At 31.4% G+C, this 20990-nt stretch overlaps 1 protein-coding gene across 5 annotated transcripts; it reads right to left on the bottom strand.

Annotated features, from left to right (window-relative positions):
• Positions 1-15659: 15659 nt before the first annotated feature.
• On the bottom strand, positions 15660-20057 carry LOC139898137 (cell division control protein 2 homolog). 5 transcript variants are annotated; one of them, XM_071880848.1, is made up of 9 exons: positions 19976-20057; positions 19767-19814; positions 19474-19676; positions 18664-18787; positions 18406-18582; positions 17981-18144; positions 17809-17899; positions 17664-17717; positions 15660-15905 (listed from the first exon to the last, which is right to left on the bottom strand). In XM_071880848.1, the coding sequence occupies exons 2-9, from the start codon at positions 19797-19799 to the stop codon at positions 15810-15812; spliced, it is 942 nt and encodes a 313-aa protein (XP_071736949.1). In that variant the 5' UTR covers positions 19800-19814; positions 19976-20057; the 3' UTR covers positions 15660-15809. The 5 variants fall into 5 exon arrangements, with proteins under 5 accessions (XP_071736949.1, XP_071736952.1, XP_071736950.1 ...); XM_071880851.1 differs by having other exon boundaries at positions 15660-15894; positions 19767-20008; XM_071880849.1 differs by having other exon boundaries at positions 15660-15868; positions 19767-20008.
• Between the last annotated feature and the right edge of the window lie 933 nt (positions 20058-20990).

Below are 20990 nucleotides of genomic sequence, written 5' to 3'. Positions count from 1 at the left end.
TAAAAATAAATATAGGGGTCGATATAGTATTTAAATAGAATTTACTTGTGTTTTATTCTAAACCGAGAGAATTAATACAAACGTGTATTAAATCTGTTTTTATAAAAATTTTATATGATTAATAGGATTACTAGATACTGTAAAAAATTTAAAAATTAATTTTAAATATGTTTTTCCTATTTATTTAATTATAGGCCGAATAGAATGGTTTAATGATTAGAAAATATTAAATAAATAATATTTCGATATAAAATTTGATTTAATAATATTTATAACATTTTTACAGAATATAGAACCTGTAAAAAATATAAAATTATTTATTTAGGTCGATTTGATATTTATTACCTAATTAACTTTGATTAATATAAATCGATAATATATATATATATATATATATATATATATATATATATATATATATATATATATATATATATATATATAGAAAAATGGGAAATAAATATAAAAACATGATAAAATTATTTTATGAAATATCCTACTGATTTGTATAATTAACTAAGTTTATAAATATTATGATTATAATATTTAATGAATTAATTATCAAATTAGCATGTATTAGTATAATTTCTTTTAAACATAAACATATATAATACATATATAATATAAGAATTAATCAATACTTAATCAAACATTGTTATTAGTAAATAATAATATAAAACCTAATTGAATACTTACCTAATCATGTATATTTAATTTCCTATCTAATTAAACTTATAACACTTTTAATATGAGATTAATTTTAAAATAAATTAATAATAATGTATATATTCAAACTTATATAATATATTTATTATATAAGTAAAGTATTTAAAGTGTCGTATTCCTATACGAGCAATTTCTAATATACGATTAATATATACTTTCGTATAATATTGGAGAGTAAATATTTTCACGAACAAATAAACGTATTAGAATTATTTTTGATCATTGAGCTTTCTTGACGGGTGGCGTCTACGAAAATCTAGGATGGAAGGGTTTGGATTACCGATTTAAAGGATCCTATAGCTCAAGCCCCTAGACCTGAATAGGCCATTACGAATCGGAAGTCGTTAATCAAAAGTTTATCTGATTACGTGTTTACAAACTTTCCAAAAATAGAAACCTTCTTTAAAAGGAAAATTTACTATTAATAAGTAATCCTCCGAACAAACGAATAATTATACTCAAACACTTTGTTGCTTAGTCAACTAACGACCAACTATTATCTCTAGGTTGAGATTTTCGGTCTACTTCAATTACAGCTACTTCCTAGTGAAATCTTTGCTGTGCTAATTTAAGGTGAATTTCATAGCTCCGCTTTTACATTTTTATGTTTTTACATTGGGGTGAGACACATGCTTTATTTTAAATACTTTGACATGCTAGACACAAGTACAAACTTTATATGCGACCAACATGAGTATTTTTATTGTGTTCATTTGAAACATACAAATCCCTGCTCTGTAATATCATTAATTGCTAGATGATAAAGTGGCAAACAAAATTATTATAAATAGCACTATTGGGAGTAACGTCCCAAACCATTGACCTCAGGTCAATTGGTGGTATAATAATGATCTCGACATTTACATATGTATTGTCTCGGGGTACAATCGTTTAGTTTGATATTATACGCTCATGGCATACTTTTGATATACATGATATATCGACCTTTATTAAATCTTGTGGTCTAACGAACTTACTCAAATTAAACCTATTTTATTCACTCAACCTTGTGTTGACTTTTTAAGCATGTTTGTCTCAGGTAATTAGATGCCGTTGATGTGCTGCGTTGATGATGATTGCTTGCTATGCTTGGAGTCTTCATGCATTACTTATCATTTCTTTTAAAAAAAAACATTTAATGCTTTGTTCATTTAATACAATGTAATGACTATTTATCTTCCGCTGCAAAACTCAATAAAAGTTATACTTTTTATAAAACGTCTCATATAGAGTCGTTCTCGTTATACAATTGCTTGATTTGATATAATTAGTCACAAATACCCCCGGCACTATTTGGGGGTGCGACACCAAGACTAGTATATTACAAGGAAATATTCATGACATGTTTAAATACATGTATAATACAGGAAAAGTTAGCTAGGATATGGTTAGTATAGATTTTGTAAAAACAATCTCGTAGTCATTTTAGCCATTTTTAACCAATATTGTTTTGCCCATATCTTCTTCGTTACAAATCGGTTTTGAGTGAATCAAATTGCTATGGTTTTGTAATGAACTCTATTTTCTAAAACTAAACTAAAAAAGTGGTGGTTTATAGTCAGAGTTACAGGTTATAAGTCTATTTATAAAGAGTAGTCATATCTGCCGAAAGAACGATACCTTGATGACCATTTTGAAAAACATACTTCTACTTTGAGTTTAACCACCATTTTTAGATATATTAACATGTTCATATGAAATATCATTTTCCCAGAGAATCATCTTTAAATTCAAAGTTTAAGATAGTTTTTAATTATCCAACCCGAAACAGCCCCCGGTTTTACTACGACGGCGTATGTCCAGTTTTACGGTGTTCTTCGTATTTTCCAGTTTTAAATCCTTATGTTAGCATATCATATAGATATAGTACGTGTGTGAAGTTGTTTTTAAAGTCAAGTTAGAAGGATTAAGTTTGTTTGCGAACAAGTTTAGAATTAACTAAACTATGTTCTAGTGATTACAGGTTATATTCTTCGAATAAGATAGTTATATAAGTAAGAATCGAGCAAGGCTATGAACATCATTACTACCTCAAGTTTAGTAGGTAAACCTACTATAAATGATAAGAATTAATCTTGAGCTTCAAAGGATCTTTGATGGCTTGGAAGTTCTTGAAATAGAATCATGGAATGAAAACAAGTTCAAGTAAGATTACTACTTGATTAAATATAGTTATATTTATAGAAATCGAATCAAAGCTTGAATATGAATATTACCTTGATTTAGAATGATAACCTACTGTAAATAACAAGAGTTTCTTGATCTTAGATGATTACTTGGAATGGACTAGAAAGATTGAAAGTAATCTTGCAAACTTGAAAGGATTTTCGAAGTGTTCTTGAAGTATTCTTCCTATGATGATTATAGCTTGATTCTTGAAGTAGTTTTTGATGAAGATGATGATTAGTTTACTGGAAATTTCGTTCTTGAGGGTGTGTGTGTGTGTTTTGAGAGACAATTAGAAAGAAATTGGAAATGAAATGAAGTGAATGGTGAGTGGTAAGTGGGGTTAAAAGGAGTTCTTGTTTTGTTTTCTTGCTCATAAGTCATACTAGTTGTCTAATGGTTGGTTCCACATGTTTGTTGACTAATTGAGGGCTGCTAAGAGCTGATCATTTGAGTGTATATACTAATAGTATATACATCTAGAAGCTGGGTATTATACAGGTGAAAATACCATATGAATACGAGTAGAATTCTTGATGAAAACGAATGGGAATACGATTATAACTATCTTTGTTACGTATAAGTATTTTGATATATGTCTTTAAGTCTTTCAAATGTGTATTAATACTTCTTAATACATTACATATATATACATTTTAATTAAGTCGTTATTTCGTCGTTAATCGTTACATGTATATATTGTTTCGAAACCCTTAAGTTAGTAGTCTCGTTTTTTGTATATAGTTCATTGTTAATACTCTTAACGATATACTTAATTATCATTTTATCATGTTAAACATAATGTATTAATATATCTTAATACAATACATATGTATTTATTTTAATTAAGACGTTATTACGTCGAAAACCGTTACATATATATCTTGTTTCGAATTCTTTAATTTAGTAGTCTCATTTTATGTATATAACCCATTGTTAATATACTTAATGAGATACTTACTTATCATAATACCATGTTATATATATATATATATATATATATATATATATATATATATATATATATATATATATATATATATATATATATATATATATATATATATATGTGTGTGTGTGTGTGTGTGTGTGTGTGTGTGTGTTAATTTATTACTAGAAAATTTTGAAGATTAGTAATAATAAAGTTAAAAATTGAAACTACTAACTTATGAAAGATATATAAATACTTTTTAAAAAAAATAAATAAAATGATAAATAAATATATATATAAATGATTAAATTGAATTTCGACATCACTAGATTCGTATATATTTCTAGTCACTATTTAGATCCAAGTTGTAAGAAATTTTTATACTATTTTTTTTAATATTTTTTTTTTGTAAAATACTACGGTTAGTGAAACCAGGAAAAATATATTTTCAGACAACGAAACGTATAAATACTTATTTTAAATAATATTGTATATAATAATTAAATTTTAAAAATCATTTTAATTAAGTAGGATATTCTTAAATTAAAATCAGGGAAAATTAGTTTAAACACTCATATTTTCAGTAAAAAGACATATATTATTTAATCTAAAAATATAATAAATAATGAAACACACCAACTAGGTATGACGTCAAGAATTTTAAAAGGTTTAAAACAATATAGATATATATAATTTTTATAAATATAAAATTAACCAATCATTGAATCATATTAAAATAAAATACATTGGGTTTTAGATAACAAATAAAAATTAAATACCAACCCGTGACTACACATTTAATACCCGAGTTTATTTAATTATTACACCGTGTTATATCTATACCCGTGATTGACCAGTAAAACACTCGTGACCTTATCTAATCTATCTATATTATTGCCCTTTCCAGATTCATTTTATCAAACACCCAATTTTTCTCTCAAACACCCACTACTATTCATCATCATCATCAATCTTTTATCACTCAAGAACACCTTAAAAACTTGATGGATCATAAAATCGTTTACATATTCGGATTCCTCTCGAAGAACTCTACACATCCATACCAATAATTTCATGATTTGAGTAAGTTTTAAAAACTCAAATTTTTGGGTTTTTATGTTTTTGTTACATATTAGGGTAGATATAGTGTCTATTGCTCAAGTCTATATGATTATACATGATTGTATGCGTTATATTGCTCGTTTGATGTGTTTATGTTTAATCCCGAAATTGTTTTGTGTGGTTACAGAAACTTGGTTTTCTTGAATGTTAAATATTATGATATAATTAAAATCCTCTCGAAAAATTAATAATTTTAGGCTTTGGATTCGCGTATTTTCGTTACCGTATGCTTAAGATATGATTGATTGAAGTTTTTGTGATGAATCTGTGATTATGTCGAATTCTGAAAAAATGAACATGGAATTAAATTTTAAACTGATCATAATTGTGTAGAGGACTTAAAAACACTCAAGTTAGACTAGGATATCATGCTATTTGGATTTGTAATACTCCCGTTATGCTTAATTGATCGTATATGAAAAACTGATTTGCTCAGTATTATAAAACTGACTTTTAAATTTATTTGAAGTATGATAGTGATTTAGGACTTTGCATATCTAAAACTTTCATATGTTGTAGTTAACTTTTCATCTAGGCCTTGCATCATTTGGATTTGTGAAGCTTGAGTAATGTACGTGTCGAAATGGTAACCTGCATTCTGTCCAAATCTGTAACGTATGCACCTATAGTTTTATAGAAAGAGTTGTACACCTTTTTAGACCTTGGCCTTCTGGATTATTGAACTTTATATGTTATGTGATAAATTTCTAGTTTATTGCAACCTCTGAAACCCGATACATTGTGCACACTAAGGCCGTAGATTTGGTAACTTCTGAATTGAGCTGAAACAGAATGTCCAACTTGATTGAATAAACTGTACCAATTGGCTAAACAAAAGTTTTTCATTTTTGGATATGTGGTAATTTGACTTGTCCTTGAAATAGGACCACTGACCTAGCTTGATTTTCATGTCCCTAGCTCCGGTTATATCCATTACGAGATTGGTGCGCAGTCAGAAACTGATTTAGCGAACCATAAATGTACCTCTTCTGAAACCCGACTTGTAGACATCGTATGAGGCCCTGGCTGGACTTTTTGGAATCGATTTTGAGTCTACTTTTGATCTGGAGTTTTCCATGTTACCATGTTCTATGTGTTATGAATTATGTCCGTTGTTTGTTTGATGCGCGTGAAAATTTGTGACAATACGTGTTAACTACAAACTAAACAGGCCAATATGTTTAATTAACTTGAGTTCTGGAAAATGTGGATTTTATATTTGAAAACTTCATGATTAGTAGTTAAGTTTTCATATAGGTGTTGTATCTTAAAGGTTTCTAGATTTTGAGATAATTGCATGCGAAAATGGACACCCGAACTTGGACCGTCCATTTGGACACTTGACCCGTTTGAGTCTAAGAATGTCAAAATGGATAACGGTCAGCGTAAACACATCCTATATGTTGATTTAAGTATGCCTGTAAGTTTTGGTGCTTTAAAAATGAGTTTTGGGTCTATTTTGGTTTAAAGAGAGATTTATGACCTATTCGGGTTAAACGTGAATAAATTGACCCATATGCATAATTTTAGAAAAGGAAAGTCACCAACACATCTAAAATGTTATTTTTGAACTGTGATACAAATTTGGTTAACTCAGGTCAGCCGGATTCAAATTTGGATCGTCAACCGAAAGTTTTAGCATTTTTAACAAAAGTGTCAAAAATGACTCTCGAGCCTACTTTGCGGACTAATAAGTTGAAATTGGTTAAGTTTGAATAAAAACCATTAATTGATATTGAAAGTATTTACGACAAGCTTTAAAACGATATGTTATATGTATGATTTTGTCGAGATTAAACTGGTCTAAAACGAGTACGAAAATGGAACATCAGGGCTGATCCAATGCTGTTAACAACAGCAAAACTCAGCATTTAGTGTTTTGAAGGACTGTTTTCGCGAGGTCATAACTTTCAAACTATAACTCCATCTTTGTCAAATAAACTGCTATAGAAATGTGGGATGACATACTTTCCAATGGTCACGACCCAAGGTATTATCTCGGATTTGGTATGACCCGAAATCAGCTGTAAAGTTACTACATATACATATATGTAAATAATATTGTTTTTACTAAATAAAAATGTATAACTTAAGTTTGACCTATGTTTGATTATTTGACCAACTTGAGTAATATTATGAGATTGTTGACTGGTGTTGACTATGTTGACTGTGTTTGACTTCCGTTTGACTTACATTTGACTTACTTTGACTTTTGTTGACTTTTGCTAAATTTTGCTAAATTTATGAGTCGGACTTGAGCAATAGGACTATACGAACCCTATAAACCGACCTAGCTTATTAGACACTTATTGATCAACATATGTTCTCTAGGTTGGGGTCTACGGTTACTTGCATTCCGATTTTCGGTCACATCTCTGTGATTTATTTCTGAAGTTGTCAGGTGAGTTTCATTTTCTCCCTTTTTAATTGCTTTTGCAATCTATATTTTTGGGCTGAGAATACATGCACTTTATTTTATACGTAATGGACACAAGTACTAAACTTACATTCTATGTTGAGTTATAACCAAAAATCCCATAGCTTTGGTAACTAGTAACTATCAGTTATGAACTGGTGGGCGCGAATAGATGTATATGGATCCATAGGGCTTGACATCCCCGTCCGTTCCAGGTATAGAGACCCTAGCCTGAACTATAAAGCGGACGTATGCTATTTGAGTTTAGTACACGTTGGTTTACGTGTATTGTACATGTTAGTTGCATGTATGTTAAAACAAGGGTACTTATTATATATACGTTAAGTTTAGTTATCAGGGTGCTCAATTTCGTAGAATATTTTGATAAACGTTTTGGATGAAACAACTGAAATCTTGTGGTCCTCCTTTATATACAGATTATGCGCAATATTAAAACTATGAACTCACCAACCTTTGTGTTGACACTTTTAGCATGTTTATTCTCAGGTCCCTAGAAGTCTTCCGCTGTTTACTTATACGTTATACAAGCTAATTGCATGGAGTCATACATGCTTTATTCGAGAAAACTTTGCATTCACAAAATCATCACCATGTATCTTATTTTGGCTGCATTGTCAACGGATGTATTATTGTAAACTATTATTTACGGTGATTGTCTATATGTAGAAATCATCAGATGTCGAAAACCTTGGATTTAGATATTCATTTACGATGTGCCTTTTCAAAAGAATGCAATGTTTACAAAACGTATCATATAGAGGTCAATACCTCGCAATGAAACCAGTGAATAACGTACTGCGTCAATAGCGATTTTGGCGGGTCGTTACATGTGGTATCAGAGCTGTGGTTCTAGGGAATTAGATGCATTAATGTGTCTGACCAGGACTCTTAGGATGCATTAGTGATCTAGTCTAGAACCGTGTCGTTACACTTATATGTGATTATGTGCATATTCTGACATTAATATAATATTATTATTACTATCGGTGAGAAAGTATTTCTCCTTTTGATTACAAGCCTTCTCCTGCTCAAGCAAGTTCATTTTTTATACCCCGGTTATTGAAAAACCAGGAAGCGTCATTCAGGACTTTCGAAATTCCAGATATTCCTACGTGAGTTATTACTTATATATATTTTTATAGATATCATTTGTGTTTTATTATGTGCTTAAGTGCTTCGATTCAGAAATTCCGGACATCTCGAATTGTAAATCGGAAGAAGTCTTATCCAACTCACGAAGATTCTCAATAGTTTCAAAGACATTTTTACGTCATTACCCTTTCAATATTATTAATTAAAATAAATATTATATTCTCGTACTATTTTTAGTACACCCCTTTTTGAAATCATTTGGATTTATAAATTCTGGAAAATGACACTTGTTTTATATCCATAAATATTTTAGAGTAATGTTGGAATGGAAGCACGAGTTAGTGTAATATAATGACGCCTAATCAACGTGGTTATATTACGGTAAGTCATGCGGAAGTTCTAATGGAACGTGATGGTGGTAATGCTTGATCAACCTTATCTTCACCACGTACCATGTTACATGACTCCTGTATTTTCTCTGCTGTCATCTGAATATACTGAGACTCTATATGTGACATCATCGGAGGTCACACATAATTTCTTTCTCATATTTGTATATCATACATTCATACTTGTACTCCAAGTGGTTCGTTAGAAGGTATTCGTCTTCAAAGAAATACGATCTTGTTTTGCCAAACTTTCATACTCAACTACAAGATGCTCGATTTTACTACATCAAGATGGACACTTCTATCCTCATTACATAACACAATGCCATCTAATCGCACCAACCAAATTTCGGGACAAAATTTTCTATAACGGGTAGGTAATGTAATAACCCGATTTTTTTTCGTTAAATACTTAACAACTATTTATTAAATTCAATGATTTTTCCACGCCAATTTTTTTTTATATCTAAGAAGAGACTACTTTTGATATGTGTTAATTTATTACTAGAAAATTTTGAAGATTAGTAATAATAAAGTTAAAAATTGAAACTACTAACTTATGAAAGATATATAAATACTTTTAAAAAAAATTTAAATAAAATGATAAATAAAAATATATATAAATGATTAAATTGAATTTCGACATCACTAGATTCGTATATATTTCTAGTCACTATTTAGATCCAAGTTGTAAGAAATTTTTATACTATTTTTTTTAATATTTTTTTTTGTAAAATACTACGGTTAGTGAAACCAGGAAAAATATATTTTCAGACAACGAAACGTATGAATACTTATTTTAAATAATATTGTATATAATAATTAAATTTTAAAAATCATTTTAATTAAGTAGGATATTCTTAAATTAAAATCGGGGAAAATTAGTTTAAACACTCATATTTTCAGTAAAAAGACATATATTATTTAATCTAAAAATATAATAAATAATGAAACACACCAACTAGGTATGACGTCAAGAATTTTAAAAGGTTTAAAACAATATAGATATATATAATTTTTATAAATATAAAATTAACCAATCATTGAATCATATTAAAATAAAATACATTGGGTTTTAGATAACAAATAAAAATTAAATACCAACCCGTGACTACACATTTAATACCCGAGTTTATTTAATTATTACACCATGTTATATCTATACCCGTGATTAACCAGTATAACACTCGTGAACTTATCTAATCTATCTATATTATTGCCCTTTCCAGATTCATTTTATCAAACACCCAATTTTTCTCTCAAGAACACCCACTACTATTCATCATCATCATCAATCTTTTATCACTCAAGAACACCTTAAAAACTTGATGGATCATAAAATCGTTTACATATTCGGATTCCTCTCGAAGAACTCTACACATCCATACCAACAATTTCATGATTTGAGTAAGTTTTAAAAACTCAAATTTTTGGGTTTTCATATTTTTGTTACATATTAGGGTAGATATAGTGTCTATTGCTCAAGTCTATATGATTATACATGATTGTATGCGTTATATTGCTCGTTTGATGTGTTTATGTTTAATCCCGAATTTGTTTTGTGTGGTTACAAAAACTTGGTTTTCTTGAATGTTAAATATTATGATATAATTAAAATCCTCTCGAAAAATTAATAATTTTAGGCTTTGGATTCGCGTATTTTCGTTACCGTATGCTTAAGATATGATTGATTGAAGTTTTTGTGATGAATCTGTGATTATGTCGAATTCTGGAAAAATGTACATGGAATTGAATTTTAAACTGATCATAATTGTGTAGAGGACTTAAAAACACTCAAGTTAGACTAGGATATCATGCTATTTGGATTTGTAATACTCCCGTTATGCTTAATTGATCGTATATGAAAAACTGATTTGCTCAGTATTATAAAACTGACTTTTAAATTTATTTGAAGTATGATAGTGATTTAGGACTTTGCATATCTAAAACTTTCATATGTTGTAGTTAACTTTTCATCTAGGCCTTGCATCATTTGGATTTGTGAAGCTTGAGTAATGTACGTGTCGAAATGGTAACCTGCATTCTGTCCAAATCTGTAACGTATGCACCTATTGTTTTATAGAAAGAGTTGTACACCTTTTTAGACCTTGGCCTTCTGGATTATTGAACTTTATATGTTATGTGATAAATGTCTAGTTTATTGCAACCTCTGAAACCCGATACATTGTGCACACTAAGGCCGTAGATTTGGTAACTTCTGAATTGAGCTGAAACAGAATGTCCAACTTGATTGAATAAACTGTATCAATTGGCTAAACAAAAGTTTCTCATTTTTGGATATGTGGTAATTTGACTTGTCCTTGAACTACGACCACTGACCTAGCTTTATTTTCATGTCCCTAGCTCCGGTTATATCCATTACGAGATTGGTGCGCAGTCAGAAACTGATTTAGCGAACCATAAATGTACCTCTTCTGAAACCCGACTTGTAGACATCGTATGAGGCCCTGGCTGGACTTTTTGGAATCGATTTTGAGTCTACTTTTGATCTGGAGTTTTCCATGTTACCATGTTTTATGTGTTATGAATTATGTCCATTGTTTGTATGACGCGCGTGAAAATTTGTTACAATACGTGTTAACTACAAACTAAACAGGCCAATATGTTTAATTAACTTGAGTTCTGGAAAATGTGGATTTTATATTTGAAAAGTTCATGATTAGTAGTTAAGTTTTCATATAGGTGTTGTATCTTAAAGGTTTCTAGATTTTGAGATAATTGCATGCGAAAATGGACACCCGAACTTGGACCGTCCATTTGGACACTTGACCCGTTTGAGTCTAAGAATGTCAAAATGGATAACGGTCAGCGTAAACACATCCTATATGTTGATTTAAGTATGCCTGCAAGTTTTGGTGCTTTAAAAATGAGTTTTGGGTCTATTTTGGTTTAAAGAGAGATTTATGACCTATTCGGGTCAAACCTGAATAAATTGACCCATATGCATAATTTTGGAAAAGGAAAGTCACCAACACATCTAAAATGTCATTTTTGAACTGTGATACAAATTTGGTTAACTCAGGTCAGCCGGATTCAAATTTGGATCGTCAACCGAAAGTTTTAGCATTTTTAACAAAAGTGTCAAAAATGACTCTCGAGCCTACTTTGCGGACTCATAAGTTGAAATTGGTTAAGTTTGGATAAAAACCATTAATTGATATTGAAAGTATTTACGACAAGCTTTAAAACGATATGTTATATGTATGATTTTGTCGAGATTAAACTGGTCTAAAACGAGTACGAAAATGGAACATCAGGGCTGATCCAATGCTGTTAACAACAGCAAAACTCAGCATTTAGTGTTTTGAAGGACTGTTTTCGCGAGTTCATAACTTTCAAACTGTAACTCCGTCTTTGTCAAATAAACTGTCTATAGAAAGGTGGGATGACATACTTTCCAATGGTCACGACCCAAGGTATTATCTCGAATTTGGTGGGACCCGAAATCAGCTGTAAAGTTACTACATATACATATATGTAAATAATATTGTTTTTACTAAATAAAAATGTATAACTTAAGTTTGACCTATGTTTGACTATATGACCAACTTGAGTAATATTATGAGATTGTTGACTGGTGTTGACTATGTTGATTGTGTTTGACTTGCGTTTGACTTACATTTGACTTACTTTGACTTTTGTTGACTTTTGCTAAATTTTGCTAAATTTATGAGTCGGACTTGAGCAATAGGACTATACGAACCCTATAGACCGACCTAGCTTATTAGACACTTATTGACCAACATATGTTCTCTAGGTTGGGGTCTACGGTTACTTGCATTCCGATTTTCGGTCACATCTCTGTGATTTATTTCTGAAGTTGTCAGGTGAGTTTCATTTTCTCCCTTTTTAATTGCTTTTGCAATCTATATTTTTGGGCTGAGAATACATGTACTTTATTTTATACGCAATGGACACAAGTACTAAACTTACATTCTATGTTGAGTTATAACCAAAAATCACTTAGCTTTGGTAACTAGTAACTATCAATTATGAACTGGTGGGCGCGAATAGATGTATATGGATCCATAGGGCTTGACATCCCGGTCCGTTCCAGGTATAGAGACCCTAGCCTGAACTATAAAGCGGACGTATGCTATTTGAGTTTAGTACACGTTGGTTTACGTGTATTGTACATGTTGGTTGCATGTATGTTAAAACAAGGGTACTTATTATATATACGTTAAGTTTAATTACCAGGGTGCTCAATTTCGTAGAATATTTTGATAAACGTTTTGGATGAAACAACTGAAATCTTGTGGTCCTCCTTTATATACAGATTATGCGCAATATTAAAACTATGAACTCACCAACCTTTGTGTTGACACTTTTAGCATGTTTATTCTCAGGTCCCTAGAAGTCTTCCGCTGTTTTCTTATACGTTATACAAGCTAATTGCATGGAGTCATACATGCTTTATTCGAGAAAACTTTGCATTCACAAAATCATCACCATGTATCTTATTTTGGCTGCATTGTCAACGGATGTATTATTGTAAACTATTATTTACGGTGATTGTCTATATGTAGAAATCACCAGATTTCGAAAACCTTGGATTTAGATATTCATTTACGATGTGTCTTTTCAAAAGAATGCAATGTTTACAAAACGTATCATATAGAGGTCAATACCTCGCAATGAAACCAGTGAATAACGTACTGCGTCAATAGCGATTTTGGCGGGTCGTTACAATATATATATGTCCATATATATATCATCATGTCGTTTTTACAAGTTTTAACGTTCGTGAATCGTCGGACAAACTGGGTGGTCAAACGTTTATGTAAAATCCGTTTCAATTAATCAAGTCTTAACAAGTTTGATTGCTTAACATGTTGGAAACATTTATATATGTAAATATCATTCTCAAATATATATATAATCATGGAAAAATACGGGTCGTTACAAACCCGGCCTAGAAATGTCGAGTTTCGGGTTTTCTCATCCGGTACGGGTCTTTTTGCCATCCATAATTGAGAGGCTGCATGTGTCGGATTAAGCACATGATTTATAGATTTTAATGATTAATGATTTAAATACTATTCTTCCAAATTTGTTTATTACTTCTTGATAAAAGTGTTGCAGTATGACAAGAATGTTAATATTGCAATACCATCGGTCCTGAACAATTTCACAACTTTGACATTTTAGCTTGGTTGATATCAAAAGACCAATATCCGGTATTGGCCGCTATGACTCATAACTTATTAACCTTCCAAGCTTCGATGATAGCTTCTGAAGCAGCCTTTTCTACTAGCGGTCAAGTTATATCAGAAAGAAGATCAAGACTTATGCCCGGAGCCGTGGAAGTGTGTGCATGTTTGAAGGATTATTTGGACGGAGTAGATATGATACATAATATGACAACATTGGAATGATCATTAGGCGACGACGTTAAAGAAACTATAATAAGACAAGAAGAAGCCGAGATATCACCTCCAACGATCGAGACCGAATCAGATAAGGTGAATTTGAACCCTTTAACGTTGAAGATAATATAGCGCAAATGTCGGATGACTTATTGTATGGTGATTAAAGTATAACAGGTGATGGTCATGCCGAAGTTCGATATACTTTAGTCAATAATATATTTTCGGGTGATGATCAGTCATGCAGAAGCTCGAAATGTATTTATTTATTTTTTTAAATTTTATTGTTGAAATAAAAGCGTTGATAATTAATTATATTATTTATAATTATTAAGCGTTACAACTTATGATTATATTGTTTATGTTGTTTTTAGAGTTATTGTTTAAACGTATAAAAATCAAACCAGTAAAAATATAACCGGTAATAACCGAATCCAGAAAGAAACCAAACTCGGATCCAGAAAAAAAATGAAAAAACCGAACATGTAAGAATTCGATACCAAAAAAAAAAAACAGAAAAAGAATTGACCGAATAGTAAAAAATGGTTTTTTTGGAACCTGTTTTTCTTTTTTTCTTAACTAGAGCCAGTTCCGAGCTGGTTCCAAACCAGTTTTTGTACACCTCTAACTACTACTATTATTAGTACTTAGTTTGTTACTACCGATATCACAATACATACATTATACATTATATTATACATATATACTACCTGCCACCACACTTTTGGTCGTCTAGCCCCAAACACCAACCAAAATTAACCCAAACACAAAACCAAACACCCCCTCCAACTTTGAACAGTTTTCAAGTTCAACCCCCAAAACAGAGATGCAAAATGTAAACTTATTATTTAAATTAAAAATCTTAAACGCATTTCACCTATATTTTCAACGGGAGATATCTTTCCGCTCGACTCGCGTCAAATTTTTTTGAACCCACCGTTCAACTCAAAAAAATCTTACGATCACAACGGGACTAACTATACCCGAAACGGACACTTCTAAAAAAAACGCTCAATACCTCGAACTATATTCAACACATATACACACCCCTATAATACGTTCCGTTAACTATGAATACACAACCAAAACTCCACGCGGCAACGCGCGGGCCCACTTTACTAGTTTTAACTATGTTGACAACATAACTTTCTATGGGGGTGTTGCTAATGGCGTGTTTTAATAAATCATTGAAGTTTTCACTATCATCTGTAATCCGTAATATTAAAAAAATATATATATATTACCGAAACGTGTGCATCAAATGGTAAGTTTATCTTTTTAAGAAAAAAATTGTAATAAGATTTTTCAGTTCATAGAACATCAAGTTTTAAACGGGTAATAAACAATCAGGGGAATATACACATACATAGGTGTGTTGTCAACTAACTCGAAAACACCTCCACAAATATACGAACAAGAAATTTTTTATTGCCATAACTCATCGTTATAAAAATAATTAAAGTGGTACTTTAAATTTCAGAGACCCACCCACATATAAGTTCTAGCAAATCCATATAATTGTGATTTATGGCACACTCCCAATATCCTTGAAGTACTCATGCTCCAATGCAGCCTTCACTTTTATTCTTCTGCTGGGGTTCACACAAAGCATCTTCTGAAACAAAATGCCCATAAATGATTCTGTAACCAAGCTGAGTAGGGTGTGATCCATCAAACGAGAATTAATTATTAATAAATTTTATCTTTACTATCTACAAAATGAGAGTTGTGGAGGGTTTCTGCCGAACTCATAAAGCTGATTTCGCTGATTTGTCAATTTATAAGATTATGTTTATGCTTATATGTAATTTATACGATCTTATAAATGTGTAATTTGATTATATCATTTTTGCTTACTTGGCAATTAAAAGTTCCGTGTTTTCTGTTTCCGACTTTGATTTTATATACTAAATAGTGGGTGCACAAGTGCCATGAATATAAATTTTACTATTTTAAACATATATGCTTAATAGTTGGTGGACAAGTGCCATGGATATTAATATGTTTATTGGAAGTCCTTTTTTTTTTTTTTTTTCAGAACGGCTTGTTAGTTGTTAGACCCACTCACACATCCACACAGGAGGAAACTGCGGACCCTTAACTGGCATCCAAGGGCAGACAGCCAGGAATTCCACAGAAAACCCCCTGGTGGGACTCGAACCTGAGACCTCCCACAGAGGCTCGGTCCTAGCACCCGGTACCGTTGAAGCAATGCTACGTTGGTATTTATTGGAAGTACTTGATATGTGGTCGACTGATTTACAATGTATTCTATAGTTATGTCATAATCCTTTTATTATGCTTGCATCATAGCTAAGTTCTTTAATTTCGTAATGGTGAGATTATAATGTTCGTACGACCGTGCTTATAGAGTCTACCCTTCTACAAAGAGACAGATTACCTCAGGTGGAGAATGTTGTCTGATCTTATGTGTGTCAAAGGTATTTGAAGAAATGACAGAAAAATTCATTGTAGTCCCAGGTATGATGATGCATTTGTTTAGATTTGTGATGTTTTCTTTCCTTCATTTTATTTTTAATCCCGAAAATCAGGAACTGATTTATTTGTTTAGATTGGTCATGTTCCTATCAGTTGTTGATTACATTGAAACACACAAAATGTGATGTTCCGGAGACACATTACGACTTTTACACGCAAATGAAACTAATTTAATAATGTATATTTTCTTAAAAATCTTTATTGATTAGTTATGCATATGAATTTTTAACAAACCCGTGAATTCACGGGTCATAAAACTATATATATATATATATATATATATATATATATATATATATATATATATATATATATATATATATATATATATATATATATATATATATATATATATATATAGTAGAGGGATCAAATGAGAACTTTTTTTGTGTGAGAACCCTGAGAACTCAAAAATACACTGAAATTCGAGCAAAAAAGAGAAATTCGAGCACAAAAAGGGAAATTCGAGCAAAAATGGGACACGGGCGGAAAAAAAAAAGCAATTCGAGCAAAAAATGGGATAAGGGCGAACAAAAAAAGTGATATTCGAACAAAAAAAAAGGTGGGCGAACAATTTTTGTGTTCTACATTTTGATAGTCGAACAAAAAAATGTAGAACACACTGATATTCGAACAAAAATATTGATATTCGAACAAAAATGTGTTCTACATTTTGAAATTCGAACAAAAAAGAAAATTCTCGACTATGATTTTTTTGTTCGTCCGTGTTTTTTATTTTTGCTCGAATTTCTTTTTTTTGCTCGCCCGTGCACCTTTTTTGCTCGAATTTCAGTGTATTTGGAGTGTTTTTGGAGTTCCTAGAGTTCTCATACCAAAAAAGTTCTCACTGGATCCTCTCCCTATATATATATAGAGAGAGAGATATATATATTTAATCAGTGAGAACTTACGCTTAAGAGATCAATGCCATATTTATCAAGATTTGGAACCGAAGTTGCAAGGTCCTAAAAGTAAAAGATGCCCCGATTAGTTTTTTTAAGAACATTAACAAACACAGAACATTGCAAACTAAGGACTGCATGGAAAATTTATCACCTCTTTTGTTGTCGAGCTTGGAAAGTTTGAATCGAAGCGAGGAAAAGAAGTCACTCCGGGCCACGTAACTTCGTTTGGAGTTCCCATCATTCTATAAAAGAAAAAACAACCCGAAGATAATATAAATTAAAGGGAAGGCACACGTCACCCACTAAACAAGAAAAATCATTACTTAAAAATACGAGTCAACTGGTCAATCTCAGATTCTCCTTTAAAAAGTTGTTTCCCATTCACCATCTCAGCAAATATACAACCAATTGACCACACATCAACGGCAGTTGAATATTGGCAGGATCCAAGAAGAACTTCTGGTGCCTTATACCTCAGTGTCCCCACCTGGAAAGTTATATCAATGAATTAAGTGACATGTTCAATAATGGTGGTTAGTCCTAGTAATATTAACCATTACATAGCAACAAAAATTTTGTGTGTCTTTGCTTATTGTAGAATATCATTAGAAAACACATAAATAGTATGGCCAAACTGTGACAAAGCAAGAGAATGATGACATAACAGTGAGCAAAAGTGGCTAAAAATGAAAATGTTACAATGATCATGTGTTAAAATTGAACAAAAACTCAAAACCAATTTAATTACGTCTTGTGTTAAAGGCCCGAGAATAGGAAAAGAAACTGGACGGGCCAACCCAAAGTCTGCAATCTTGACAACATTGTTTTTACGATCTATCAACAAGTTCTTAGGCTTTAGATCTCTATGCAGCACTCTATGAACATGACAATAGTCAGTTCCGCACAATATTTGATATAGAAACATCTGAAAGTTACATAAACCACAAACTGTTATAGAACTTGGAATAACATAAATTTAACAATATCGAATCCCATATTTACTCACTTTTACAAGAGGACAAGGATCCTTTGAAAACTCTGGACAAGAATCCATGTATTCCCCCAAGTTAACGTCTAGGTAATCAAATACCAAAAACCATTGTTCATCAGTAACCACAAAATCACGTAACCTGTCAACAAACAATTATTTTCAATTTATAGGTCATTGGGGGCACATATAAAAAAAGATACAAGATGTAAATTAACAATCACAAAATAGTTTAGTAGTGGGCCCCTGATATCTTTGCATAAGGTCTGAGGTTCGAATCTTAGGTGCTGTTTGTTTTTTAAGATGTTTTTGTCTGAAGATCTGCAGACCATGTCTGTTAAGAAGATGTGGTCTGAAGGTCTGTATGCTGAATAATGAAGACTGTTTGTTTTTATGTCTGCAACATAACTTAATTCTGTCTGCAGCACTTAGAAGCACATTTCTAAGTTTGCGAGGCTGCAGACATAATAAGACATTATTTTATCTTATGTCTTCAGAAAAACAAACTGTCTGCAGTAAAAACATCTGCGGGCGCGCAGACATAAGACCTAATAAGGTCTGCAGAAAACAAACAACACCTTATTGTCTTCTTGAAGGGTTGGAAACGGCCAGAAAGTAACCCCATATATCAAAGTATGTGGTTAGATTAGTCGTTCTCCCGGTAACCCGAACATGAAAAAACCTTACAACTTTATACAAGATGTAAATTCGATTCAATTCTCAATATGTTTAAATTCCCAAGACTCCCAACAGATCATATACTCAGTAATCAGATTCAAAACTGGGATAACAAAATATTAGAGCTAACTAATGCTTAGTTGAAAGAACCTGATGACGTTTTCATGCTCCATCGTTTTTAACAGGGCGATTTCTCTCATAACGCCGCTTTCTAATCCTTTACGGTTTTGGATTCGACGAATCTCCTTCAACATGATAATTTCAACGGTTTTTTTGTCACGAGCTTTGTAAACCACACTATGTGTTCCTTCACCAATCTTCTCAACCTTCTCATACTTCTCAACCTTCTCATACTGTGGTGCAGGTACAAAATATCACACATTTAATTTAAAGTAGGAAATAAAGATAATAATAATAGAAACCCTAAAACATCTTGTACGTACCTGTCCCGTCCTCTCTTTTAGAAACAAACTCATTTTTCAGAAAATTATCTATATCAACACCACACCGACAAAATATAATTAGTTCATACACAAAATATAAAAATTACACGGTAAGAAATTAGGTCGAAATAGATCGGTAATCTGGCCGATAGATCGGTCGAGTAGGGAATAATATTTCAACAGGGTGGTGAAAGAAGGCTGAGAATTACAGTAAATCTAGCAATTAGACTTAGAGCAGGTGATGAAGATAAAGATAATGATATGATCAACAGAGGCGGAGTTACATAAGTGTACAAGTTAGGGTGGGCCCTGACATAGTAAACATAGACAACAATAACAGAAGTATTGATATTTTCACATCTATTTTTACTACTTTCACCACTTTTTCAAGTTAGTTTCTTATAATACTCATGTTAAATGTTAAATGTTAAATGCTCTCAAAATATCTAATAGAGAGTATTGATTTCTTAAATTACTGAGTTAACTTCTGAAATATTTCGTTTATATTGATTATAAACGTTTCATATTAATTCGTTTCATTGCGAGGTTTTGACCTCTATATGAGACGTTTTTCAAAGCATGCATTCGTTTTAAAAACAAACCATAACCTTTATTTTATCGACAAAGGTTTAAAAGACATAACCAAAATTATCAATCAGCGATAATCTAAAAATACCAAGTTTTTACACAACCATTATAATATATTACAATCATAGACATCCGCATGCAGTTTTTAAACAATATCATACAAGCATGCTGACTCCAAATCTCGTCTTTAATTAGCATGCAACAGCGGAAGCCTTTAATAATCACCTGAGAATAAACATGTTTAAAATGTCAACAAAAATGTTGGTGAGTCATAGGTTTAACCTATATAATAATTCGTAATAATAGACCACAAGATTTCATTTTCGTAAACAATGTGCAGGTATGCTCACTGCAAAATTCATTCATATGGTGAACACCTGGTAACCGACATTAACAAAATGCATATAGAATATCCCCCATCATACAGGAACTCTCATCTGTATAATATAATAATCGAAGTACCAAAGCAGTTCATATCACTGACTGGGGCGTGTTAGTGCCCATAGATCTATATTTAGGATTCGCGTCAATTAGTGGACTGGTTCACTAATTCTTAGGTTACCAAGCAAAAGGGGTGATATTCGGTATTCGTAATCCAATCATAAAATGTAGTTTCAAGTAATTGTGTCTATTTTG

The sequence above is a fragment of the Rutidosis leptorrhynchoides genome, chromosome 3 (genome assembly GCF_046630445.1).
Source record: "Rutidosis leptorrhynchoides isolate AG116_Rl617_1_P2 chromosome 3, CSIRO_AGI_Rlap_v1, whole genome shotgun sequence".
Classification (NCBI taxonomy): Eukaryota; Viridiplantae; Streptophyta; class Magnoliopsida; order Asterales; family Asteraceae; genus Rutidosis; species Rutidosis leptorrhynchoides.
The sequence above is the reverse complement of the archived record's forward strand: the minus strand, read 5'-3'. Positions and strand labels throughout refer to the sequence as shown.